We start from the raw sequence: 26293 nt of genomic DNA, 5'->3' as shown, positions 1-26293 counted from the left end.
ATTCTGCTCCTTTTGAAACTCTGACGCCAGTTTCGGTTTTGTGGTTTTTTGGCGTCTCAAAATCGGTCATTTCTGAATGTGCACCCCCCCCGGGAATTGGTTCCCCCCCCCAAAAAAAAAAACACACCACCCTGGGTGCGATTTAAGAAGGAGTGAGGAGTGCATAAAGGATCCATATTAGGGCGGTTCCTAAAAAACCTTTTTTTAAATGCCTCCTCCAAAGGTCTTATCTTACTACACTAGAGATTATATAGCTATATATGAAATTTCATGCGTATTGGTTAATATCTTGACCCTGCTCCACCGAACTGACACAGGAAAACGACCAAGTAAACAGCTGTTTTATTTTATTTTTATTTTATTATTATTATTATTATTAGATCCGCGAGCTGCCAATTATTAATAATTTTTAAATTGTTCTTCATGCCTTGCTCATTTGGCTGGGTTGGCCCTCTAGGGGAAAAGGGGGGGGGACACAGAATAATAATAATAATAATAACAACAACAACAGAATAAAACTTCCTTGGCCTGGGAATCGCGAGTTCCTCCGGAGATGGTTGGGATTCGCACTCGGCACCGACTCCGCAGATGCTGCTGGCTGGGGATTAAATGGGTGACGACTTTTCCCGTTTTTTCTCTCTTTTAACAGGTATATCCACCCAACTCAGGTGACGACTATAGCAGGGAACCGGCCAGCTATCCCCCATCCAAAGCCCCCAGCACTGTCTACCCTGGAGCCTTTTACATGCCAGGTACGACCCCCCTGCCAGGTGGGCCTCCGGAGCATGAGGGTTCGAGGCTGGTCTGAGTCGCGGGGGGGGCCTGACCCCAGGGGCCAGGAGGGGGAGACATTTGTGGCCCTCGGGTTGCTACTGGGCTGCAACGCAAAATGGCCCCCAAGACCTACTGGGCTCTGGGAGTCCCGACAGCATCTCTGGAGGGTCACAGATGGTCCCCAGATCTGCCCTAAAGACAATTTTCTTTCTTTCTTTCTTTCTTTCTTTCTTTCTTTCTTTCTTTCTTTCTTTCATCCTTTCTTTCTCTCTCTCTCTCTCTCTCTCTCTCTCTTTCTTTCTCTCTCTTCCTCTTTTTCTTTCTTTCTGTTTCTCTATCCTCCATCTCCATCTCTCTCTCTCTCTCTCTTTCTTTCTTTCTGTCTCTCTCTCTCTCTCTCTCTCTCTCTCTCTCTCTTTCTTTCTTTCTCTGTTTCTCTATCCTCCATCTCTCTCTCTCTCTCTTTCTTTCTTTCTTTCTTTCTTTCTCTCTCTCTCTCTCTTTCTTTCTTTCTTTCTCTCTCTGTCTCTTTCTATCTCTTTCTTTCTCTTTCTTGCGCGCACTCTCTCTCTTTGTCTTTCTCTTTCTTTCTTTATTTCTTTCGTTCTCTCCCTCTCCCTCTCTCTCTCTCTCTCTCTCTCTCTCTATTTCTTTCTCTCCTTCTGGACTCAGCTATACAGCTGCAAGCAAAACACTTTAAATGTGTTGCAAAGCACAAAACACAAATGCGCCACTAGATGGCGAAAGCAAGCTATGCCAAATTCAATGTAATTTTCAAAACTTTTTTTTTTAAAAAAAAAAACAATTTTCACGGAGAACAAGAGCTACAAACATTTAATGAGGATTTCTTCCTCTCCTTCGTCTCTCTGTCTCTCTCTCTCTCTCTCTCTCTCTGTGTGTGTGTGTGTGTCTTTCTATCTATCTATCTATCTATCTATCTATCTATCATCTATCTATATCTCTTTCTTTCTGGACTCAGCTACACAGCTGCAAGTAAAACGCTTTATAAACGTGTTGCAAAGCGCAATATACAAATGCAACACTAGGGGGCAAGAGGGAGCTATGCCAAATTCAGTATATTTTTTCAAAATTAGTGAAATGTATAAATTTGAAAAGCATAGATATTTTTTTTAATGGAGAGGAGAAAAGAAACCCTCTTTTTTTCTTTTTGGCCTCGTCTCTCAGATGGACTTCACAACTCGGCGGACTTGTGGAATTCCTCAACCTCCATCAGCCAGTCTAATTACGGGGCCATCCTGGGAGCGTCATCCTCTCCTCTCCCGCAATCCGGCAACTTCAGCAGTCTTCATCAGCACGAAAGGATGGTAATGGCACAGATTTGGGGGGGTAATAGGGATGCGGGTGGCGCTGTGGGTTAAACCACAGAGCCTAGGACTTGCCGATCAGAAGGTCGGCGGTTCAAATCCCCGCAATGACGGGGTGAGCTCCTGTTGCTCGGTCCCTGCTCCTGCCAACCTAGCAGTTCGAAAGCACGTCAAAGTGCAAGTAGATAAATAGGTACGGCTCTGGTGGGAAGGTAAACGGCGTTTCCGTGCGCTGCTCTGGTTTGCCAGAAGCGGCTTAGTCCTGCTGGCCACATGACCCGGAAGCTGTATGCCGGCTCCGTCGGCCAATAAAGCGAGATGAGCGCCAAAACCCCAGAGCCGGCCACCCATATTTTTACCCCACCCATCTGGCTGGGTTTCTGGCGGCTCCCAACAGAAGATTAAAAACACAATAAAACATCAAACATTACAAACTTCCCTAAAGAGGGCTGCCTTCAGATGTCTTCTAAAAGTCAGGTAGTTGTTTATTTCCTTGACATCTGGTGGGAGGGCGCCACCACCGAGAAGGCCCTCTGCCTGGTTCCCTGTAACCTCACTAGGCCAGGTGGAGAGGCAGTGACTGGCCCAAAGTCACACCCAGTGAGCTTCAGGGCTAAGCGGAGATTTGAACCCGGGTCTCTCAGTTTCCAGTAAGTCACTCTTACCCCTAAACCATAATGGTGCTCTGATTTTCCCATCAGCCACTTTGGGCGGCTTCCAGTATGTATACAAACAGAATAAAACTTCAAACATTACAAGCTTCCCTCAACAGGGCTGCCTTCAGATGTCTTCTAAAAGTCAGGTAGTTGTTTATTTCCTTGACATCTGATGGGAGGGTGTTCCACAGGGCAGGTGCCACCACCGAGAAGGCCCTTTGCCTGCTTCCCTGCAACCTTGCTTCTCGCAGGGAGGGAACCGCCAGAAGGCCGTACGGACAAAATTCCCCAGATATAGCCCGACGAAAATAATCAAATGGCAGCTAAAATGTCCAGGAATCTTCTGGGGCAATTTTACTAAAAAATCAGCTTGACCCCTTTGTCCCCTTACAGAACTACCCGATGCATTCAGGAGAAGTGAACGGCGGACTCCCTTCTGTCTCGGGCTTTTCCTCGGCCTCCAACCAGTACGGAGTCTCCAGCCACACGCCCCCCATCAGTGGGACGGAGAGTGTTATGGGTTCGTATCCAAACCCTTTCTTTTTTATTTTATTTTTCCTGTTGTTGCTGATAATCGAGGATTCGAGCCGCCTTGCGTTCCAGAAATTAGCAGGCCAAAGTTGGCGGCGCTTGCATTTTTCGTTGGAATCGTCCCTCAAGTCCAGATAAGGGCAAGACATTCAATCTCGCGAGAGTCAAAGCGCGTCTGTATTTTGGAATTGCTCGGTTATGCAGAGAGGGTGCTGGAGAGTCGAAATGGGAAGGTGGAAAATAGTCATACCATGGGCAAAATTTCCTTATTGTGGCCAAGTTGTTCCGATGCTCAATATCATTTAGGCGCCGACATACTAGACTGTTTGCTTTACTAAAACCCAGAGTGAGTAGGTGTTGTGGTGCTAAACCAGCAGAGTGAATTTTCTGATAGACCATTTTAGATCAGGTGCTTTGGGGATCTTGCAGCACTCGGGATATTAGACCGGGGGGATCTGAGTTTAGGCAAAGCCAAGAGTTCAGTGTCCTGCGCCAGATCCATATTTCTACTGAGCGCAGATTAGCCTCTAGGCACAATGATGCGTTTGGGACGCAGGGCGGGACAGAAAAAATTGGTTTTGGTTGGACCGCGTCCGTACATCCCTTCCGACTCCTACCGTCAGATCGTAGCATCGGGATAAGGGACTCATCCGGCAGCATCCAACATAGCTGTCAACGTTTCCCTTTTTAAAAGCAAAAGTTGACAGCTATGCAATCCGAAACCGGACCAGACCCTGCTAATAATAATAATAATAATAATAATAATAATTTTTTATTTATACCCCGCCCTCCCCAGCCAAGGCCGGGCTCAGAGCGGCTTACAAGCAATAATAAAAACAAGATGAATGATTACAACTTAAAAACAAAAATAAAATACAACATTAAAATAATGGAACATTAAAATATTAAAATGTAGCCTCATCGCAGGAGGAGAAGGAAAGGGAAAAAAGAAAGAGAGGGAGGGAGGGAGTCAACGCTTAGCATTGCTAACGTGCGCCGGCAAATCTCGTGATCAGAAAACCGAATTTCCCGGCTGCCCTGATGTCCGTGAGGAATCGGGGAGGGAGGGCACGGTTTATTTGCAAGAACCGGGGGGGGGGGGTCCCCGCAGGTTGTTGTTTTTTCCCAAAAAAATTATTGGTTTTCCAAAAAAAAATAAACAAACAAACATATTAACTGTACTTGATCCAATCTTAGTAACATTGTTAAGTGACCCCCCTGGCTGAATTTCAGTGTATATCATTGTAACAGTTTTCCAGAACCAATTTTCTCATAAAATTAACTTAGTCACTTAACATCTTTCTTTGTTTCCATTTTGACTTTAAACATATTATTCTCTAACGTCGCATATTTAAATCCTAAGCCTATCTGGTATTTGCAAGTTTTTCCAATTAAGTTATCTTAGCATGTTTGGATAAATAGTCTTTGAATTTCATCCGTTCCTTCTGGTCCTCCTCCTCCTCCTTCTGGTCGCAGACTCTTCTGGTCAGGTCAGCTAGCTCCGAAAAGTCCATCATCCTCACCTGCCATTCCTCCACTGTTGGGACTTCTTATGATTTCCAATTCTTGGCTAACAAAATTCTAACTGCAGTTGCGGCACACAAAAACAATCTAACATCTTTTTTGGGCGATTCGAAACCTAGGTTCCCCGCAGGTTTATTTCCCTTCCATCACCTGTCTCAGGTGCAAACCCCCCCCCCTCTTCCGGCCTTTTCCTCCTGCAGGCACTCTGCCCCCCCCACCCCCACCCATCCCATTCTCGTCCTTTCCTGCTGAATGTAGGTTAATCTCTTGGGGAGTGTTGGAAAGCCATTAGTGCTACGGAAATAGATGCGTTTGGGTCTAAGCCGCTGTCTAGGGGCCGCCCGACGCTAATGCCTCCCCCCTTGTACGGCAGCCGCAAGCACGCAGCCTCCCTCTGCTTTGGAACTGGAAGCCGGTTTATTTTATATACCATATTTTTCACTCTATAAGATGCACGCACCTGACCATAAGACACACCTAGTTTTAGAGGAGGAGAACAAGAAAAAAAACTATTCTCTCCCTCTCTGCTCAGCGCCTCTCCAGCAAAGCGGGAAGAGAAACGGAAGGTTTATTTTATATACCATATTTTCCGCTCTGTAAGATGCACCCGACCATAAGACGCACCTAGTTTTAGAGGAGGAGAACAAGGGAAAAAATATTCTCTCCCTCTCTGCTCAGCACCTCTCCAGCAAAGCAGGAGGAGAAACGGAAGGTTTATTTTATATACCGTATTTTTCGCTCTATAAGACACACCTGACCATAACACGCACTTAGTTTTAGAGGAGGAGAACAAGGGAAAAATATTCTCTCCCTCTCTGCTCAGCGCCTCTCCAGTGAAGCGAAGGCGAGAGAGCAAGAGGGATCGGTGCGCACCGATCCCTCTTGCTCACCTGGCTTCAGCGAAAGCTGCGCGGCCTGCGTTTGCTCCATAAGATGCACACACATTTTGCTTTATAGGAGGGGGAAAGTGCGTCTTATAAAACGAAAAATACGGTGTATATATATAATATGATTTGTGCTTTCAGCACGCCTGTCTTTGCCACGGGGTAACCGGACGGCGTCTTTGCAAGGAGAGCAATGCATGTTTTTATATTTGCACCCTGGACGGTGGAGGGTGCTTGTCTCTGAGCGTGCAAATTCCACACACAGACCCGAAAATAAAGAAGCAATCGTGGGGCGAAATGCAGACCCTTTGCAGGAGATGAGGAGGAGGGGATTACTCAGACGGGGTGGGAACGGGCGTTGTGGTCGGATCAAGGCTCGGAAAGGCCAAGGGCTCTGTTGTGGGAAAACACACAAACACACACGGGTGAAGGGGCCTGAAACACAGGACGGCTAATCTCCCTCACCCTGCAATGAACCTGTTGCAAAACCCCGGTGGCTATTAATCTCTCTTCTCTTTTCTTGGCTTTTATTTTTGCATTTTCGGTTACGAACCTTCGTTTCTCTCCCTATAATATTCCATTAGCTCAACAACCGGTGCAACTACCTAATAACGATGGCGATTATCGATTGCGACCCTGAAGCGTCTCAAGTTATTTCCTATCGCAAGAAGGCCTATTTTCCCCTGACGTCCTAAGTTTCCATTTGGTTTTGCTGCGATGTTTATCTCCCTTTTTAGCCTTTGGGACACGGGTGTTCCTAAATCCAGTTCTCTTTAAAAAATGTTTGGGGGTGCTCTCATTTTGACTCAAGAAAACCACCATTTTATAGTTCAAATCGGGGAAAATAAATACAGTAAATGGACAAAAGTACAGAGATTCACAAAATATGTATTTTTTGCTCTATAAGACTCACCTTTTCCCTCCTAGAAAGTAAGGGGAAATGTGTCTGCATCTTATGGAGCGAATGCAGGCTGCGCAGCTATCCCAGAAGCCAGAACAGCAAGAGGGATTGTTTCTTTCATTGCGCAGTGATCCCTCTTGCTGTTCTGGCTTCTGAGATTCAGAATATTTTTCTTCTTGTTTTCCTCCTCCAAAAACTCTGGTGCTCTGGTGCGTCTTATAGAGTGAAAAATACGGTATATATAAATTCAATGAGTAAGAATAAGTTTCCGAGCCACACTCAAAGTCTGACGGATTTATTACGGGCGCAAGCCCAGAGGCCACGATCCGTTTCGGTCCCCCGAGCCTTGCATTCCCCCAGGAAAAAAAAAACACTGAATAAATCTATCCTTGCATGAGTATTTAAAATGAATCGGGCCTGGTCGAAGCAGCCGCCTTGGGTCCACATTTCCACGGGCGATTCTCCTTTCGCTTGTTCGCGCGTTTTCCTCCTCCCTCACCCTCCTCCTTTCCTCTTGTGCCAGGTAACCGAGGGACCACTGCTGGAAGTTCAGGAGATGCGCTTGGGAAAGCATTGGCTTCGGTAAGTCCCGAAAAGTTTAAGAGAAGCTTTGCCTTTTGGGGGAATAAAAGGGCCCACCCTGTATTCTTTGTCCGGCTCCCGGAAAGAAGACAAAACCTTTTGTTGTTGTTGTTGACTTTGTTTCCCCCTTTTTCAGATCTACTCGCCAGATCACTCTAGCAATAATTTCTCTTCGAACCCATCCACACCGGTGGGCTCCCCTCAGGGAATAACAGGTGAGCTTTTTGCATTTTTTTGTGGGGCAGGTATTTACCGTATTTTTCGCTCTATAGGACGTACCTTGTTTTAGAGGGGGAGAACAAGAAAAAAAAATCTCCCCCTCTCTGCACAGCGCCCCTTCAGCGAAGCGGCAGGAGAAACGCAGCCCCTTCCATTTCTCCTCCCGTTTGGCTGAAGGGGCGCTGCTCAGAGAGGGGGAGATATTTTTTTCTTGTTCTCCCCCGTAAAACAAGGTGCGTTCAAGGTGCATTCACCCGAAGCCTCTGGAGCGCAGTGGGAGTTCCCACTGGGCTCCGGAGGCTTCAGGTTCCTTTTGCCCTGCTCTTACGGGCTGGCAGGGGGAAGCGCTGCTTTCCCCCACCGTCAGCCCCAAAGACCAGGTTGGGGAGCAGCGCGAAGGTTGCACGCAGCCTTGCCGCTGCCCCCAAGCTTGTGGGGCTGGCGGTGGGGGGAAGTGCTGCTTTCCCGCTCCGCAAGCCTCAAAGATCCCTGAAGCCTTTGGAGCGCAGCGCGAGGTCCCGCTGTGCTCTGAAGGCTTCAGGCAGCTATCTTTGAAGCCTGGAGAGCGAGAGGGGTCGGTGCGCAACGACCCCTCTCGCTCTCCAGGCTTCAGCGAAAGCAACGCGAAGCCTCCGGAGCGCCAACTTTCTTATTTTCCTTCTACCCTAGGTTCTTCGCAGTGGCCCCGGGCTGGCGGACAGGGTGCCTTATCCCCAAGCTACGAAGGGACACTTCATACATTGGTAAGCATCCTTTCGGTTCCCCGCCGCTTCCAGAAAAGGGAGCTCGTGATGTGATTCGTAGACTCCTAGAATCGTAAAGTTGGGTCATCCGGTCCAAACCCACTCTGATGAAGGAATAATAATAATAATAATTTATTATTTATACCCTGCCCATCTGGGGATGGTGGGTGTGGGGGACTCCCTGGTCCTGAATGGGACAACTGTGCCCCCGAAGGACCAGGTGCGCAGCCTGGGAGTCATTTTGGACTCACGGCTGTCCATGGAGGCGCAGGTCAGTTCTGTGTCCAGGGCAGCTCCATCTGGTACGCAGGATGAGACCCTCCCTGCCCGCGGACTGTCTGGCCAGAGTGGTGCATGCTCTGGTTATCTCCCGCTTGGACTACTGCCATGTGCTCTCCATGGGGCTACCTTTGAAGGTGACCCGGAAATGACTAATCCAGAATGCAGCAGCCAGACTGGGGACTGGGAGTGGAGACCACATAACACTGGTATTGAAAGACCTGCATTGGCTCCCAGGACGTTTCCAAGCACAATTCAAAGTGTTGGTGCTGACCTTGAAAGCCCTAAAGGGCCCAGTATATCTGAAGGAGCATCTCCACCCCAGACACCAGGGTCCTCCTCCCAAGGGCCTTCTGGTGGTTCCCTCCCTGCGAAAAGTGAGGTTACAGGGAACCAGGGAGAGGGCCTTCTTGGTGGTGGCGCCCGCCCTGTGGAACGCCCTCCCACCAGATGTCAAGGAGATAAACAACTATCTGACTTTTAGAAGACATCTGAAGGCAGCCCTGTTTAGGGAAGCTTTCAATATTTGATGAATTATTGTATTTTAATATTTTGCTGGAAGCCGCCCAGAGTGGCTGGGGGAACCCAGCCAGATGGGCGGGGCATAAATAAATTATTATTATTATTATTATTATTATTATTAGCCCCCTGCAATGCAGCAATCTCCGCTGACAGATGGGCACCCACCCTCTGCTTAAAAACCTCCACCACGCTGAGTCGGAATCTCCTTCCTCGTCCCTTGGAGTCATGGGTTCGAGTCCTACCCTCCGGAGCAAGGAGCAAACCAGCTTGGCTGATACCCTTTCTCGTTTCTCTCCCCCAAGCAAAACAAGATGGAAGACCACTTGGACGAAGCCATCCACGTCCTCCGGAACCACGCGGTGGGGCAGAGCAACCACAGGGACATCCACGACTTGCTGGCGTCAGCGGCGTCGGCTCACGGCACCACGGTCAGCAGCCTCAGCCAATCCTTCCCTCCCGCCTCTGTCTTGCCAATCGCCAATCGGCACTCTAATCTGGTAAGGGGCGAGTCGAGGGTGCCAGTCCATCCTTTCGAAAGCTCTTGCGGGGGATTTTTGATAAATGATAATATTTTATTCTCTTTTTCCCCTGTAATGAAAGTCAGGTTGCTCAAACCGTTATACAGTGGTCCCTTGGTTCTCAAACTTAATCCGCTCCAAAACCAAAGCGTTCCAAAACCAAGGCAGCGCTTTCCCACAGAAAGTCATGCAAAACGGATTAATACGTTCCAGAGTTTTAAAAACAACCCCTTAAACAGCAATTGAACATGGATTCCGTTCCAAAACCAAAGCGTTCCAAAACTGAGGCAGCGCTTTCCCACAGAAAGTCATGCAAAACGGATTAATCCGTTCCAGACCTTTAAAAACAACCCCTAAAGCAGCAATTGAACATGGATTTTGCTATCTAACGAGACCATGGATCCATAAAATGAAAGCAAGAATCAGTGCGCTGTGCTATAAAATAAATAAGAGAGTATTGTAGATGATAAAAATTAAAACTACATTTTTTTTCTTTACCTGCACTGATGACAGTCATTGCTTGGATGGGGGGGCTTTTATCCATTTCCACAGGAACACAATCACACAGTTGGTAGCTGGACTGGGTTCCATACAGGCACAAAAACAAAAGAACTGAAAAAGCCTCAAAAACAAAAACGCAAAATAAAGAGCAAAAACAAAAGCGCCAAACTTCATCCCTTCCGGAAGTCCGTTTGACTTCTGAAATGTTCGGAAACCGAGGCGCAGCTTCTGATTGGTGCAGGCGCCCCGGAAACAATAGCCGACAGCCGCGTCGGACGTTCGGCTTCCGTAAAACATTCAAAAACCAGAACACTCACTTCTGGGTTTTTGGCGCTTGAGAACCAAGGTCCCACTGTCATGAAATGTGTAATCTTGAGAAGTATAAATTTGTTGTTGAGTCGTTTAGTTGTGTCCGCCTCTTTGTGACCCCCTGGACCAGAGCACGCCAGGCCCTCCTGTCTTCCACTGCCTCCCGCAGTTTGGTCAAACTCATGCTGGCACCTTCGAGAACACTGTCCAACCATCTCGTCCTCTGTCGTCCCCTTCTCCTTGTGCCCTCCATCTTTCCCAGCATCAGGGTCTTCCCCAGGGAGTCTTCTCTTCTCCTGAGGTGGCCAAAGTCTTGGAGCCTCAGCTTCAGGATCTGCCCTTCCAGTGAGCACTCAGGGCTGATTTCCTTAAGGATGGAGAGGTTGGATCTTCTTGCAGTCCATGGGACTCTCCAGAGTCTCCTCCAGCACCAGAATTCAAAAGCATCCATTCTTAGGCGATTAGCCTTCTTGATGGTCCAGCTCTCACTTCCATACATCACTACTGGGAAAACCATGGCTTGAACTATAGGGACCTTTGTTGGCAAGGTGATGTCTCTGCTTTTTAAGATGCTGTCTAGGTTTGTCATTGCTTTTCTCCCAAGAAGCAGGCGTCTTTTAATTTCGTGGCTGCTGTCACCATCTGCAGTGATCATGGAGCCCAAGAAAGTAAAATCTCTCACACAGCTTCGTATAAATAAAAACTATTTTAAAAAAATAACGAGTGGATCTCCCTTTGCTCTTTCAGGTGGCGGGAGGCCATTCGGAAGACGGCCTTCCCAGCAACCCCAGTCTCCTCCACAATCACGTCCCTCTCCCAGCCCAGCCCAGCTCGCTCCCGGACCTCAACAGAGGCCAGTCTTCAGATGCCTTCAGCGGTAAGGTTGAGTGGCGGGTTTCGCCACGCCGTCCTCTCTCCTCCCCATGGGGCTCAAAAGTCCCGGCGTCCTTGCCGGGGCAACGGAGGGGCATCTATCCGAACCCCCTTGAATTGCAGGAATCGCAGCTACAGGTGAAACTCGGGAAATTAGAATATCGTGGGAAAGTTCCTTGATTTCAGGAATTCAACTTGAAAGGTGAAACTAATATATGACTCGTGACATGCCAAGCGAGATACGCCAAGCCTTGATTTGTGATAATTGTGATGATCATGGCGTACAGCTGAGGAAAACCCCAAATTAACCATCTCAGAAAATTAGAATATTCAAGGAAATCAGCAAAACAAGGATTGCAAATCGAGCAAGATTGGACCTCTGAGAAGTAGAAGCATATCGCGCTTTGCATGTCACAAGTCGATCTCATCTATTAGTTTCACCATTCAAGTTGAATTCCTGAAATCAAGGAACTTTTCCACGATATTCTAATTTTTCGAGTTTCGCCTGTAAATCGGCATTCTTGTCCAGGAGGACCGTTAGGGGCGGGTAATATATTGTTCAAACGTAGGTTGGAATTCGCCAGGCGCGTTTTGCACACCGGGTCAAGATGCCCAGGGGACAGGATGGCACCCAGGGCTGGATTTAGGTTTGATGCGGCCCTCAGCTCCTGAAGGTCATGGGGCCCTTTCTATGTCCAGCTGTCCTTTGTCCACAACAAATTGCCGCTGTTTTTTGTGTTGAATCTATGCTGCATGGTCATTTATGGACCTAATGGGTATCTCAAGCCATATATAAGTAAAGGTAAAGGGACCCCTGACCGTTAGGTCCAGTTGTGGCCGACTCTGGGGTTGCGGCGCTCATCTCGCTTTATTGGCCGAAGGAGCTGGCATACAGCTTCCGGATCATGTGGCCAGTAGGACTAAGCCGCTTCTAGCAAACAAGAGCAGCGCACGGAAACGCCGTTTACCTTCCCGCCGGAGCGGTACCTATTTATCTACTTGCACTTGACGTGCTTTTGAACTGCTAGGTTGGCAGGAGCAGGGACTGAGCAATGGGAGCTCACCCCGTTGCAGGGATTCGAACCGCCGACCTTCTGATCAGCAAGTCCTAGGCTCTGTGGTTTAACCCACAGCGCCACCCGCGTCCCTTGTGCAGAATATCCCTACGTTATAAATGGTCCGTGTCGCCATTCAGAAAAAGAGATTGGAATAAGGCAAGATATATACACAGACTGTCCCTGGATCACGCGACTTTTCTTGTTTAGGTTCTCCAGTCTCTTAACCTAGCTCGAGGTTATCCTCTGAGCTAGCCAGGTCAGTCCACCCTTTGAAAAACAAAACTTTATAGCCGTCTGGCCCCCCAAACAGCAACTGGACGTTAGCAACCTTGGTTTAAGGAGCCTAGTTTAAATATCTTGTGTTTTCTAACACCGCAACCAAAACTGGTTTGAAGTTCTTTCGTTTCATCATTTTTGACCTGGCGATATATCGCGGTGTTTGTGTGTGTGTGTGCTGTGCCAAAAATCACGACGCAGGAAAAAACCACGAAGCCAGCCAACGCCTCTTCGTAGCTCCATCCTTATTTTGGACGTCATGATACATGAGTATATCACGATATATCAGTGTATCACGATATATCAGTATATCACGAGGGTGGGTGTGCACAAAGAGCTATATTGCGGTCCCTGGACCCCCAACGCATTATGTACAGCAATGGTGGCCAAAGTTGGCCCTCCAGCTGTTTTGGGACTACAATTCCCATCATCCCTGACCACTGGTCCTGTTAGCTAGGGATGATGGGATTTGTAGTCCCAAAACAGCTGGACGGCCAAGTTTGGCTACCATGGTGTACAGGGTGTTGTTAACCCTTTGGGTCCCTTCCAACCCTACGATTCTCCGACATCCATCCCCGAAATAAAAGTTTCAGGTTTGGAGGGAGAAATTTCGTTTTTGCTTTTTAAAAAAGAAAGGCAAATTTCTAGCTTCTTGCGTTGCAGCAGACGCGCCGAGATCTCAAAGGCCCCTACATTGTCTCTCACTTTTGCCCATCTGATTCCCTCTCCAGGCTTGACGGGGGGTCTGGGCCGGGCCAGTGTCTCGTCCGGCACCAGCGAGATCAAGCGGGAGGACAAGGAAGACGACGAGAACACGTCGGTGGCCGACAACTCGGAGGAGGAGAAGAAGGAGCTGAAGGCGTCGCGGAACCGAACAAGGTGCTCGTTGAACAGGTCTCAGCCCTTTCTCTGTTCCCTTTCCGGGGGCGGGGGGGGGGCCACCAGGATCCTAGGTCTTTGGGGCGGCCGGGCAGCAAAGCCCCTTGACAGACGGGAGGTCAGGGTGGATGACAACTTGGTGAGCAGGGATGGAAAAGCGAGGAAACCAGCTCGCTTCCAACACCCCCAGGAGAGACTCGCTTTTTTGGGGAAAGGGGAAGAGCAGCGTCGCCCTCCGAGCTTTTTAGGGGTGATGGCATTTTGCAGCCCCGCTGACGAACCTATAGATGTTTGCGTGGACGTCTGTGTGCATTCAAAATTTATTTATTGCCTGTGTCCGTGTTTCGTATTTTGCTCCCTGCTCACGGGCGGTTTGGGTAGGGAGAACGAAAGGTGCTGCGCTCATCCCCGCAGCCGCGAGCTCGGTGGTTTCCAAACTGTGTCCCGGGAGTACTCCTGCCCCAGGGGGAATTCTAGGGTGGATGGAAGAGCCATAGCTGTCAACGTATCCCCTTTTTTAAGGGAAATCCCCTTATTCCGAATAGGATTCCTCGCAAGAAAAGGGAAAAGTGGACAGCTATTGGAAGAGCCTTTCCACAGCACTGGTGGGAATCAGATTTCCTGGATGCTTCACCCAAAGCATCTCCCGGGGGCACACACCGTAAATAAGCTTTGTTGTACTAGCCAGAGGCCATGGCAAAACCATACAAACCCTATCAGAAAAAATACCGTATTTTTTGCTCTATAAGACGCACCAGACCACAAGACGCACCTAGTTTTTGGAGGAGGAAAACAAGAAAAAAAATATTCTGAATCTCAGAAGCCAGAACAGCAAGAGGGATCGCTGCACAGTGAAAGCAGCAATCCCTCTTGCTGTTCTGGCTTCTGGGATAGCTGCGCAGCCTGCATTCGCTCCATAAGACGCACGCACATTTCCCCTTACTTTTTAGGAGGGGAAAAGTGAGTCTTATAGAGCAAAAAATGCGGTAAATACTTCTACAGTTGTACCTTGGTTCCCGAACGCCTTGCAACCCAAACATTTCGGCTCCCAAAACACCGCAAACCTGGAAGTGAGTGTTCCGGTTTGCAAATGTTCTTTGGGATCCGAACGTCCGGCGCCACTTCCGATTGGCCGCAGGAGCTTCCCGCAGCCAATCGGAAGCCGCGCCTCTGTTTTTGGGAAGCCAAACAGACTTGTGGGATGGATTCCGACCGAGAACCGAGGCGCGGCTGTACACAAAAACCGGCCAAAGTCATAATACGCAGGCTCATGCATAAATTGGAGGGTTCTCCTATTGTGTACATAACTACATAGGCCATGACGAGGTTAAATCCCACAAAGGATTCTTAAATCATATTGTGAGAAGGGCATTCTATGAAGTGTGGGAGAGGAGTAAAAAAATCAGTAGCGACCAAAACACCATGGTGGGAATCTATGGCGGTTCATAGGAAAAATATGAACAGCGATTGGTTTACTGCAATTTTACCCAGTCAGCTTTTTCCTTTCGGTGGGGGGGGGGTGAATTTCGGGGACACACTTTGCAAACCTTCTGGCCCTGGGAAGTGCGGTCGGTGGGTGGGAAATGTTGGGTTTACGGTCGTTCCAGTTATTGCAAAAATATATAATATTATCGTGGCGGGCGGTGGGTTGCCCTGTGTGTTTTGTGCATCCCCGTTCCCCATATTTGTGCACGACGCGTTCCGGTGCTAAGGTGTGCCAGCGTGGGAAAAAACGCCCCCCACCCACCCCCTTGTCTCCTTCTCCTTTCAAACCATCAGTCAAGATGAGGATGAGGATGACGACCTCCTTCCCCCAGAGCAAAAAGCCGAGCGCGAGAAAGAGAGAAGGGTGGCTAATAACGCCCGAGAGCGCCTCCGCGTCCGCGACATCAACGAGGCTTTTAAAGAGCTGGGGCGCATGTGTCAGCTGCACCTAAACAGCGAAAAGCCACAGACCAAACTGCTCATTCTACACCAAGCCGTCTCGGTTATCCTGAATCTGGAACAACAAGTTAGAGGTCAGTGGAGACTTCCGATGTGGTGACGTTTTCCGAGCGGCAAGGGGCTGTCTGTCTCGTCTCCCGAATCCGTCCCTGGCGCACCTCTCCCCCTCGCCTCCCAACCCCTTGAAACTCTCGCGTCTTTTTTGTTTGCCATTTTAGGTTCTCTGTTGTCGTGGGTTTTCAGCGGGTCGTCGCCGTTTTGCTTCTCTCTGCTGCCTTTCCGCACCCCTCGCTTTTCCCATTTTTGTTTCCCCGCGCCAGAAATAAGGGAAAGCAAGCGTTGCGCTTCCTGCATGCCGTCAGCCCTCGCGCCTCTGCCAGGGGGGTTATCGTTTTCTTCTGTCCCAAACTGCTACACACAGCTACAGTCTGAATCCTTCCACCACCCCAACCATTGCAAAATCGGGTTTATCAATCAACATTTGCAGGCTTCTGGCGGCTTGCAAAGGTTTGCAAACCAAGCGGTTCCCCCAAAATTCAGCTGAAAATGCCTGTTGCAAACCCCTGAAGAACACTGCAGATTTTGATAATAAACCTGATTTTCAAGGAGAGGGTGGAAAGCTGTAGTGCTAAAGGGCAGCTCTTTGGGGCTCTGAATTGCCACGTATCAAAGACGGGAGGTGTTTTTTGTTTTCCCAGAGAGGCGGGTTATGCGCAGATCCCACCGGACGCCTTTCCAGCAAATCCCTATGTATTTCCCCCCAAAAAAACTGTTGGCTTTTTTCATCCAATTTTTGCACGGGGCGGGGGCTTGCTTTTAAAGAAATGCCGTATTTTTCGCTCTACAAGACGCACCAGACCACAAGACGCACCTAGTTTTTGGAGGAGGAAAACAAGAAAAAACATATTCTGAATCTCAGAAGCCAGGACAACAAGAGGGATCGCTGCGCAGCGAAAGCAGCAATCCCTCTTGCTGTTCTGGCTTCTGGGATAGCTGCGCAGCCTGCATTCGCTCCATAAGACGCACACACATTCCCCCTTACTTTTTAGGAGGGAAAAAGTCAGTCTTATAGAGCAAAAAATACGGTACTTAATTGTGTTTCTCGCCTTGCAGCAGTAGTTTCGAGACCAGCTCCTATGCGTAGCCTGCTGTTCCTTCCGTTGCTGGGGATAGGAATAAATAATAAAACTATTTCCATCCCTCGTGGCTTTCGGACTCAGAGGATGGGGGGTAGCCCTCCTTACTAGAGTGCCCTTGGCGATTTGCTGAGCTTCAGGGAGGGGGGGTGGCTACACAAAGCATGCCACAAATTTAATAAATACAAATTCGATCAACAGCAATGCTAATCCAAACAAGTTCTCCCATCCGCACGAGGATTTCCTCTTGTGGAGCGAAACTTCCCCGTCCTCCCTCCGTGAGTTTGCCTCCATACCCTGCAGAGTTAGGGGAACCCCCTGCAAAAAAATTGGGGGTGTGTGCGAGAGGGAAAGATCCATCGCGCGAGAGGAAACCTATTCACACGTGGGACCCCCTGTGTTGCGGGAAAGCCGCTCGGTCTGAGCTTTGCTGGGTTTTTGCTTTAATAATAAGAATAATAATAATTTATTATTTATACCCCGCCCATCTGGCTGGGCTTCCCCAGCCACTCTGGATGTCTTCCAACCAAATATTAAAATACAGGAATACATCAAACATTAAAAGCTTCCCTAAACAAGTCATAGTGGGCGCCCCCACATCTTACACCAACGAAAGATGCTCTGGAGAGATGAGCTTGGTCTTTTATTATTACAGCCGTACCTTGGTTCTTGAACATAATGTGTTCCGGAACTCCGTTTTACGTCCGGAAACCAGGGCGCAGCTTCTGATTGGCTGTGGGAGCTTCCTGCAGCCAATCGGAAGCCACGCCGGACGTTCGGATCCCAAAGAACATTTGCAAACACTCACTTCCGGGTTTGCGGCGTTCAGGAGCCAAAACGTCCCGACTGCCGAGGCGTTCGGAGTCCAAGGTACGGCTGTATTTTGAAAACCACCCCTCTCTCTCTCTGCAACCTTTGTCCCTCCGTCCCAGCTGCCAAGTTAGGGATGAAATCATCTGCGCAGAGATAGTTGGGGAGCCGGGCAGGGTAGCTTGGCCAGAGGCAAAAACGCGTGCCCACTTCTCTGCCAGGCGTGCACCCGCGGAAGAGAGTCGGGCTGCTTTCCCTTCCTCTCTGCAAATGTCTTTTTCCCCCTGCTTGGCCGTGCATGAAAGCACTTAACTTTTCCTTCCTCGCAATCTGCGAAATGGGTGCATCTTGAGTTCAATGCAGTTTCCTCTTCGACAGAGGTGGGCAGGCAGGGGGGCAGCGCCTGGTTTTCGACCGTACAGAACCTGTGCCCCGTTCTTCTGTTCTGGTCCTTCTCACCCTTCCATTCTGGAGCTTCCATTAATTTCCCCTTTTCGTCTGCTGCGACATGTATAACTCTTTTATTTTGTTTCCCCTGGTCTCTTTTTCTCTCATGTATATGCTTCGTTTGCTGCCGCCACCCTCTCTGCCACCCCTTCTCTGCTTTCCTACAGACAGACCCCAGCCGTGACCCCCTCGGTGGTTCCAACCCTGTACCTTGTACTTGCTGCGTCCTTAGAGAGACAGGAAAACCCAGGCGGGCAGCAGTGGGGTGGGGGGAGGAATAGCCTACGAGCAGAAAGGCAGGCGCACCCTCCCTGAATCTTAAAGTCTCTGGCGCACCTCCTTTTTAAAGTTATTATTTCGCCACGTTCCCGAAGGCGACGCGTTTGGGACGGGTCGGCCGCTGGCGTCCCCCAAGCCGAAACCCGGCCAGCTGAAGAGCTCTCCGATTTGGCCCACTGTCCGGCTGTAGCCTTTTGGCGCAGACGGGTCGCCTGTGGAATCGTAGATTTGGGAGGGGGGTCCCTAAGGATCATCCAGTCCAACCCCCCACGACGCGGTTGTCCCAAATGTCATGCCCTCCAGATAGAGGCGGGCTTTTGAAGTCCAGACACAGGCAGGCAGCCCTGGTCGAAGGAGCAGCTTTCCCTACGAACACAAAAGAAGGGGATGAAGGGAATGTCTCTCCTTAGAAGGGCACGTACATGTTTAGAAAATCACATTGCACTGTGTTGGGTGGGGTGTGTCTCCTGAGCATGTGCAGAGTGTAGGAAGGACCAGGTTGCCAGTCCTGTTCTTGCAGGTGCCCCAAAGTGAACAGCCCCCTGAGTTTGACAACAAACCTCCCCACTTGCTCTCCGCGACTGGCATTCATAGGCAAAACTGCCTCCGATACTGGAAGGAATAGACAGCCGGCGTAACTCGTAGTTATCAATAGCCTTATAAGAACATCAGGGACACGGGTCTAAACCACAGAGCCTCTTGGCCTTGGGTTCGAATCCCGGCTCCCGTTGCTCCGTCCCAGCTCCTGCCAACCTAGCAGTTCGAAAGCACACCAGCGCTAGTAGATAAATAGGTACCACTCCGGTGGGAAGGTAAACAGCATTTCCGTGCGCTCTGGATTCCGTCATGCGCCAGAAGCGGTTCAGTCCTGCTGGCCACATGACCTGGAAAGCTGTCTACAGACAAACTCCGGCTCCCTCGGCCCGAAAGCGAGATGAGCGTCACAACCCCATAGTCGCCTGTGACTGGACTTAACTATCCAGGGGTCCTTTACCTTTTTATAAGAACATCAGGAGCGATCTGCAAGTGGTGTCAGACCCAAGACTCGTCCGTCTGCTGGGATAGCTCAGTCGGCAAAGCACGGGGCTCGTAATCTCAGGTTCGCAGGTTTTCTAAGAATAAGAATTAAAAAAACTTGTCTGGGGTAGCTCATCTCAAAGACTAGCTAGCTATGTCGCTACGTGGAGAATCGCTTCCTTTTCTCCAAATCTCCCTGCATCCAGCTTTCTGGGGAACGGACGCAGAGGCAGAACATCTGTCCTGACTGCAGAAGGTCGCAGGTTCGATTACCTGCATTTCCTGCTGGGGACTGGCAAATACTTCCTCTCTGAAACCCTGAACAATGCTGCCAGTCTGTGCAAACGACACTGGTCTCGATGGGCCGATGGTGGAAGGTAGTTTTCTAAGGTTCGCCGAATGACCCCCCCTCACTTTTGTAGCCACAGAGAGGCTTAGGCATTTTCTTCCCCTGCTGCGTAACTTTAAAAATGAATCACAGCCTTTTTAATTTTTTAAAAAAGTGTGCATCGCTGACCTTCCCCCTGGAAATTATTTCCCCTGGAAATAAAGGGAAACGTTAAGATTCCTAGTGTTTCAAAACCACCGTGTTCTCTTTAATAATACAATGTTTATCCTACTTCCAAGTCGACTTCAAATTAAACAGTTTTGTGGGCTGGCTTCCTGCCCCCAACCTCCCCAGTGTTTTCGTTCAAACCCTTTCCCGCTGCCTTATATACAGCGGTACCTCGGTTTCTGAACGTCATCCGTTCTGGAAGACCGTTCAGGTTCGAAAACTCGATAGGGGAAGCCTTGAAACAGAAAACTCAACACGGAAGCCACCTCGGAGGTTCGACTTCCGACGCGCGTTCGAAAACGGAAGCGTTTACTTCCAGGTTTACGGCGACCAGGTTCCAAGACGTTCGGAAACCGAGGCATCGCTGTATATATCAAACTCTTGTCTAATATGGAAACCCCTCTAATATTTCCCCTCCGCTGCTTCTGTCTCAAATTCTGCTTGAGGTTTTGGGGGTTTTTTCCCCAAACAGTCCCTCCCACCAAATAAACCAGGGGAACTCTGAAACAGCGCTGGTTCTGAGTCCGATGTCGGCACGGGTCTGAGCTTTGTGCCGTGTCCAAATTCAGCCCCCCTCAAGTTCCAGTAGGGGCACAGCTGCCCCCCAATGCAATATGAACTTCCTAGGCCAGCTCCTAATAGACTGTGATCTACTCGCAGTATTAAAAAAATCTGGCAGTGATTTATCCATTGTCGTTGGATGGGCCAAAGTTGTTGCGCATTTTTGGGGAAAGGCAAAGTTGTTGTTAAGCTTTAAGCCACAGTTGTTCAGCTTCCTCGCCCCCCTTTTTTGGGGGGGAGAAGATCTCTGAAGGGTCAAAGGTCTACCAGGAACACCCCGCAATTTTCCAGTAGATCACGATCTATCTGTTGGGCATGCCTGTCCCAGGCCAACGCATAAGGCGGCTTCAAGCAAAAATTTGCAAACATGCAAACCACATGGACGGGACACGGGTGGCGCTGTGGGTTAAACCACAGAGCCTAGGACTTGCCGATCAGAAGGTCGGCGGTTCGAATCCCCGCCACGGGCTGAGCTCCATTTGCTCTGTCCCTGCTCCTGCCAACCTAGCAGTTCGAAAGCATGTCAAAGTGCAAGTAGGTAAATAGGTACCCCTCCGGCGGGAAGGTAAACGGCGTTTCCGTGCGCTGCTCTGGTTCGCCAGAAGCTGCTTAGTCCTGCTGGCCACATGACCCGGAAGCTGTACGCCGGCTCCCTCGGCCAATAAAGCAAGATGAGCGCCGCAATCCCAGAGTCGGCCACGACTGGACCTAATGGTCAGGGGTCCCTTTACCTTTACTTAAAGCACATGGGACTAGTCCGCATCCTCTTGTCGGATGCAGGAGATGTCCTCGGGTACCATTTTTTTTTCACATCGCAGGTGAGGGAAGTCTTGTCTGCTTGTGGGCCGGATCAAGCATCAAAATTCTCACGTTCTTTATGAATTATGAGGGTAGGCGTAGGTCGTTTTTTCCTGCCTTGGTCCGGATATCAAATGCCAAGAGACGGGAGAGATTGATTCTAGGCAGCACCTATAGGCGCAGTCAAAATTGTTCCAAACCTTGCCCCCCCCCCCCCGTTTGCAAATCAGGTGAAATTCTGCTGGAAAGGCAACCTCGATGGGCTTCTCTTTAAGTTGAATTTTCAGCTGAATTTGGGGAGAAACCACTGAGAGCATACGTTGTGCGGAGGAGCTATTTCTGTGGCTTTTGTGGGATTCCACTCCTTGCAAACAGCTGTAAGTTTGCAGATGTTGAGAATAAATGTGGTTTGCAATGGGGGGGGTGTTGGATGATTTTGATTGCAACTAATAATAATAATAATAAATAATAATAATAATATCTTTTCTAAGAGAACAAGGTAAACTCATGGACCCTTTTCTAGAAAAACGGCCCTGATCATTATTAATAATACGAATACTCATCATAACAACCTTCTTCTGGGAAAACCAGACAGATGGGCAGGGTGTAAATAATATAAATTATTATTATTATTATCTTTTAAGAGCCATTAAACAGTGGAACAGACTCCCTTGGGATTTGGCAAGCTCTCCCTCCTATTGGAGGTTGGGTGGCCGTCTGTCGTGGGGTCAGACTAGATGAGCCCTGGGGGTCCCTTACATCTCCACAATTCTACGTGTAAACCGCACAATGCTTATTATGGCGAATATATAGGGAGGGACCGCAACCTTGGAGGATGGACGTGCCACCACAACCAGGGTTGTGGTCTTAGCTGAGCTTCTCCTCCAGTTGCGGTAGACCCGTCAGTTGTGGGGTGGATGTGAGACATTGCCCAGTCTTGACACATCTCACCCCACCCTTTCCAGCTCTAAACAGAGGACCCCCCCCCCCGGATATTCACTCTCGAATCTCCCTGGAGGCAGGACAATCTTCTTCCTTCCAAACTGCGAGGTTCAGATTGCCAAAGGCCGGCGTGGTTTGGTTGGGCTGTCATTGAAATGTCCAAAATCGACATCACAAAATAGGAACTCCAGGAGCTAGGCTTAGGCCAGGGGTCAGCAACCTTTTTCAGCCGTGAGCCGGTCCACCGTCCCTCAGACCTTGTGGGCAGCCGGACACCCTGTAGGATGCTACCCGCGGTATTTTTATCACGACAAATTTCAGGAAGCAAAAAGTCGTGTTGGGAAATAAGGCTTTAGAGCTGGGGTCAGCAAACTTTTTCAGCAGGGGGCCGGTCCACCGTCCCTCAGGCCAGACTATATTTTGAAGGGGGGGAAATGAACAAATTCCTATGCCCCACAAATAACCCAGAGGTGCATTTTAAATAAAAGCACACATTCTACTCGTGTCAAAACACCAGGCAGGCCCCACAAATAACCCAGAGATGCTTTTAAATAAAAGGACACATTCTACTCATGTAAAAACACACTGGTTCCCGGACTGTTGGCGGGCCGGATTGAGAAGTTATGGGGCCGGATCCGGCCCCCGGGCCTTAGTTTGCCTTCCCATGTTCTAGTAGCAGGTGGTTCCCCAGGCTTGCTTGCTTGAACTGAAGTTCAATATGGATAAGACAGAAAGGTTCTAGTCCAGGGGTCAGCAAACTTTTTCAGCAGGGGGCCGGTCCACTGTCCCTCAGACCTTGTGGGGGGCCGGACTATATTTTGGAAAAAATAATAATGAACGAATTCCTATGCCCCACAAATAACCCTGAGATGCATTTTAAATAAAAGGGCACATTTTACTCATGTGAAAACACACTGATTCCCGGACAGTCTGTGGGCCGGATTGAGAAGGCGATGGGGCCGGATGCGGCCCCCGGGCCTTAGCTTGCCTACCCATGTTCTAGTAGCGGGAAGTTCCCCAGTCCAAAGCACACATTCTGCTCGTGTAAAAACACCAGGCAGGGCCCACAAATTACCCAGAGATGCATTTGAAATAAAAATACACATTCTACCCGGGCCTTAGCTTGCCTACCCCTGGCTTAGAGAAACTGCTAAGTGTCTTACCCAGATCTTTCGGGACTCTGGCTCCTGCCGTGACCATTGGCTACGCCGGCTGGCTGGGGCTGATGGGAACCGGAGTCTAAAAATGCCCATCCCCGATTTATTGTGTCGCTTCTGCAATCGGCTACCCCAAGAGGAACGGTCTCCCTTGGAGTTTTGCGAGCAGAAGCTGGCTGCCCAACTTTACCCGGGTGCTTGAGCCGAGATCGTTGCGTCGCTAGGGGGTTGGACTGGATGGCCACTGGGGGGCTCCCTTCTGCCTCTACGATTCCACGGTTCCAAAGTGCCAAAAGAGTATCGTCCCAGAGGATAGGGGGACAACAAGGTTTTCGAGTTTGGTTTTGCCCGTGTTGCAAAATGGGCGCGCACGGCACGGGCAGCGTTCGGCAGCTCCTTGTCTCTGAGGTGGAACGAAAGGGCTCTCCTCTTCCTCATCGTCCGTCGGTTGTGCCGTGCCGCCATGGCTCGCCGCTGACGTGGACGTTTCCCCCCCGCTGCCCACCTTGGCACCGTCCCCTCGAACCCGCCCGCCCGCCCCGCGGAGTCCCTCCGTCGCTCCCCAGACTAACCCTCCCCGTGGTGCTGTGTGAACCCAGCAGTACAGATGAGGCGCTCTCACTGGAAGACAAGGACCTGAGGGACCGGGAGAGGCGCATGGCCAATAATGCCAGGGAGAGGGTGCGCGTCCGGGACATTAACGAGGCCTTTAAAGAGCTGGGACGCATGTGCCAAATTCACTTAAAAACAGACAAAGCGCAGACCAAGCTCATCATCCTCCAACAAGCGGTGCAAGTCATATTAGGCTTGGAGCAGCAAGTACGAGGTACGGCGCCGGGGGGCTCACCCCCCACACACACCCCGAGGTCTCGCCCCCCCATGCTTTGCGCGCATCTCCCGTCTGTGCTCTCTCGCTCGCACGAGTGTCTCTGCCTCTCTCCCTTCCACCCTTTGCTCGGGGCTCCAGGTTTTGCGTCGCTTCTTTTCTCCTCCCTTCGCTCTCTGGTTCGCGGTCTGTGCAGAGATGACCCCCCCCCATTACAGCTTTTGAGCAGCAAGGTGGGGAGGGGGCTGAGCGAGGCTCGGATGCCAACCCTCTTGCACTTTGTGTAAACCTTATGCTTTTCTCCGTCTTGCCTCTTTCCCTTGGATGCTGGTTGGGTTGGGTTGGGTTGAGTTAGGTTGGGTTGAGTTAGGTTGGGTTGAGTTAGGTTGAGTTAGGTTGGGTTGAGTTGAGTTAGGTTGGGTTGGGTTGAGTGGGGTTGAGTTGGGTTGTGTTGGGTTGTGTTGCGTTGCGTTGTGTTGGGTTGGGTTGGGTTGGGTTGGGTTGAGTTGGGTTGTGTTGGGTTGAGTGGGGTTGGGTTGGGTTGTGTTGCGTTGTGTTGCGTTGTGTTGGGTTGTGTTGGGTTGGGTTGGGTTGGGTTGGGTTGGGTTGAGTTGGGTTGGGTTGGGTTGGGTTGGGTTGAGTTGAGTTGAGTTAGGTTGGGTTGGGTTGGGTTGGGTTGGGTTGGGTTGGGTTGGGTTGCGTTAGGTTGGGTTGGGTTGGGGTTGGCGGTGGCTCTTGCCAGACCCTCCAGATTTCCTCCTCTTCTCTCTCCTCTCATCTCAGAACGTAACCTGAACCCAAAAGCAGCCTGCCTAAAGCGCCGTGAAGAGGAGAAAGTGTCTGGCGTCGTCGGGGACCCTCAAATGGCGCTCTCGGCATCTCATCCGGGTCTAGGAGATGGGCACAACCCTGTAGGACATATGTAAAGGTACTCTCTCTCTCTCTCTCTGCACCTGTTCTGGGTCTTTACTTGGGAGCAGCGGGAATTCATTCATTATTATTTTTCCAAAATCTACCCCGGCCCCCCATAAGGTCTGAGGGACAGTGGACCGGCCCTCTGCTGGAAAAGTTTGCTGACCTCTGGGCTAAGCGATTCAGGGCTGTGTCGGACGCAGCCTAGGATGGTGGAGTTTGAGGACGTCGCTTTTGAGACTTGTGTTTTTGCTCGACGAACCTCCGGGCTTTGCACCGTGTCTCTTCTCACCTTTTCTTTCTCTCTCTCCCTCCCCGCAGGTGATTTCTTTTCTTCGCCCTGCAAGCAGACGTCTGTAGGAAGAAGAGAAAGCTGGATCTCTCACACATCCCCCTCTCCTCCATTCCCCGACAACCACCGCCTGTCCGCACCAGAAACTGTAGTCCTGTTTCAAATACCGACGTGCGGTCCTTTTTTGGGGGAGGGGGGGAAACGGGCAGAGAAAAGTTCAGCGTGCTAGAAGGAACTTTTCTCTTTCTTTCTCTCTCTCTCTCTCTCTAAAGGAAAGGAAAAGCAACAATTTTTATCAAAACGGAAAAAAAAATCAACAGCAAAGATTGCCTTAAGTCTATATTCTCGAACTTTCAGTGCATATCCTTCAGTTACCGAATTTCGGGTGGGGGGGTTGTTGTTTGCGGGGATGTGTAACATTACAAATGGCTTGTGTTCACATAAGGCCAGCAAAAAGAAAAAAAGAAATTGTGCCTACGCATTTTATTTTTATTTTCTTTCTTTCTTTCTTTTTTAAAAAAAGAGAACGTTAGTTACAATAATTTTTTTTAAACGTAGAACAAACATAGTAATGCCTTTTGTGGAGCTGGGGGGGTTTTGTTGTTTCGTTTTGGGTTGTTTTTTTAGCTTCTTTTGCGTATATGTTTTGTAAGCAACGACGGGGAGGGAAAAAGACGTGTAAAAAAAAAACGAACAGATTTGTTTCTCCCCCCCATCGAACCGCTTTTTATTTCCACCCCCTCCCTCTATCTCTTTTCTCTGCTGCTGTTTCTATAGTTAATGTTGCATATTATTTTTTAAAAAATTAAGATCAACCAGAAATATTAAAAGTTTGTATTAAGAGGACTGGATGTTTTGAAAACGAAACACAAAAACGGAAACTAAATTCGAGGACAGAATTGGGGGGGGGGGACACGGACGGTGAGAGTGTTGCGAAAATGTCACACGCGTGAATTGAAATAGGCAGGTTCGTTTGGCTAGGAGCTTCCACGGCGAAGGGTGTATTGATAACCGTCTCTGTCGAATTTTGAAAGGGGATGGGGGGAAGAGACGGCAAAGCGATTCGGAAGAGTTTCCTCCATCCCGCACGATTCTCAAAAAGTCTTATATTGTGCCCTTTGCTTCCATCTTAAACCTCACCCCCCCCCAAAAAAGTCATCTATGGTCCCCCTTTAATGGAAAGCAAAGACACTACAAGGAACGCGAAGTCCTCTTTACGGAAGACATGGATCTCAAGACAGCGGGAAGCGGAGAACTTTGGA

At 49.6% G+C, this 26293-nt stretch overlaps 3 protein-coding genes across 12 annotated transcripts in view; 2 read left to right on the top strand and 1 right to left on the bottom strand.

Moving 5' to 3' along the window:
• Window positions 1-25543, top strand: part of TCF3 (transcription factor 3) — an 85325-nt gene extending 59782 nt beyond the window's left edge. For 4 of the 9 annotated variants that reach the window (XM_080988928.1, XM_080988926.1, XM_080988927.1 and 1 more), the window contains exons 9-20: window positions 650-752; window positions 1960-2099; window positions 3149-3275; window positions 7119-7177; window positions 7314-7392; window positions 8066-8139; window positions 9243-9437; window positions 11016-11145; window positions 13207-13369; window positions 15134-15372; window positions 24611-24755; window positions 25061-25543. In XM_080988928.1, coding sequence (XP_080845054.1) covers window positions 650-752; window positions 1960-2099; window positions 3149-3275; window positions 7119-7177; window positions 7314-7392; window positions 8066-8139; window positions 9243-9437; window positions 11016-11145; window positions 13207-13369; window positions 15134-15372; window positions 24611-24753 — 1452 coding nt within the window. In that variant the 3' untranslated portion in view covers window positions 24754-24755; window positions 25061-25543. Of the gene's footprint in view, window positions 1-649; window positions 753-1959; window positions 2100-3148; window positions 3276-7118; window positions 7178-7313; window positions 7393-8065; window positions 8140-9242; window positions 9438-11015; window positions 11146-13206; window positions 13370-15133; window positions 15373-23600; window positions 23828-24610; window positions 24756-25060 lie in introns of all 9 variants that reach the window. The other 5 variants (XM_080988933.1, XM_080988930.1, XM_080988932.1 and 2 more) reach the window with 4 other exon arrangements.
• The window catches only part of KISS1R (KISS1 receptor), a 299078-nt gene that overhangs the window by 145274 nt on the left and 127511 nt on the right, over window positions 1-26293 (bottom strand). The window lies entirely within an intron of this gene.
• Window positions 1-26293, top strand: part of UQCR11 (ubiquinol-cytochrome c reductase, complex III subunit XI) — a 36906-nt gene that overhangs the window by 1231 nt on the left and 9382 nt on the right. The window lies entirely within an intron of this gene.

The sequence above is a fragment of the Podarcis pityusensis genome (genome assembly GCF_964106645.2).
Source record: "Podarcis pityusensis genome assembly, chromosome: 18".
Classification (NCBI taxonomy): Eukaryota; Metazoa; Chordata; class Lepidosauria; order Squamata; family Lacertidae; genus Podarcis; species Podarcis pityusensis.
This window is presented reverse-complemented; position numbering and strand designations above follow the sequence as displayed.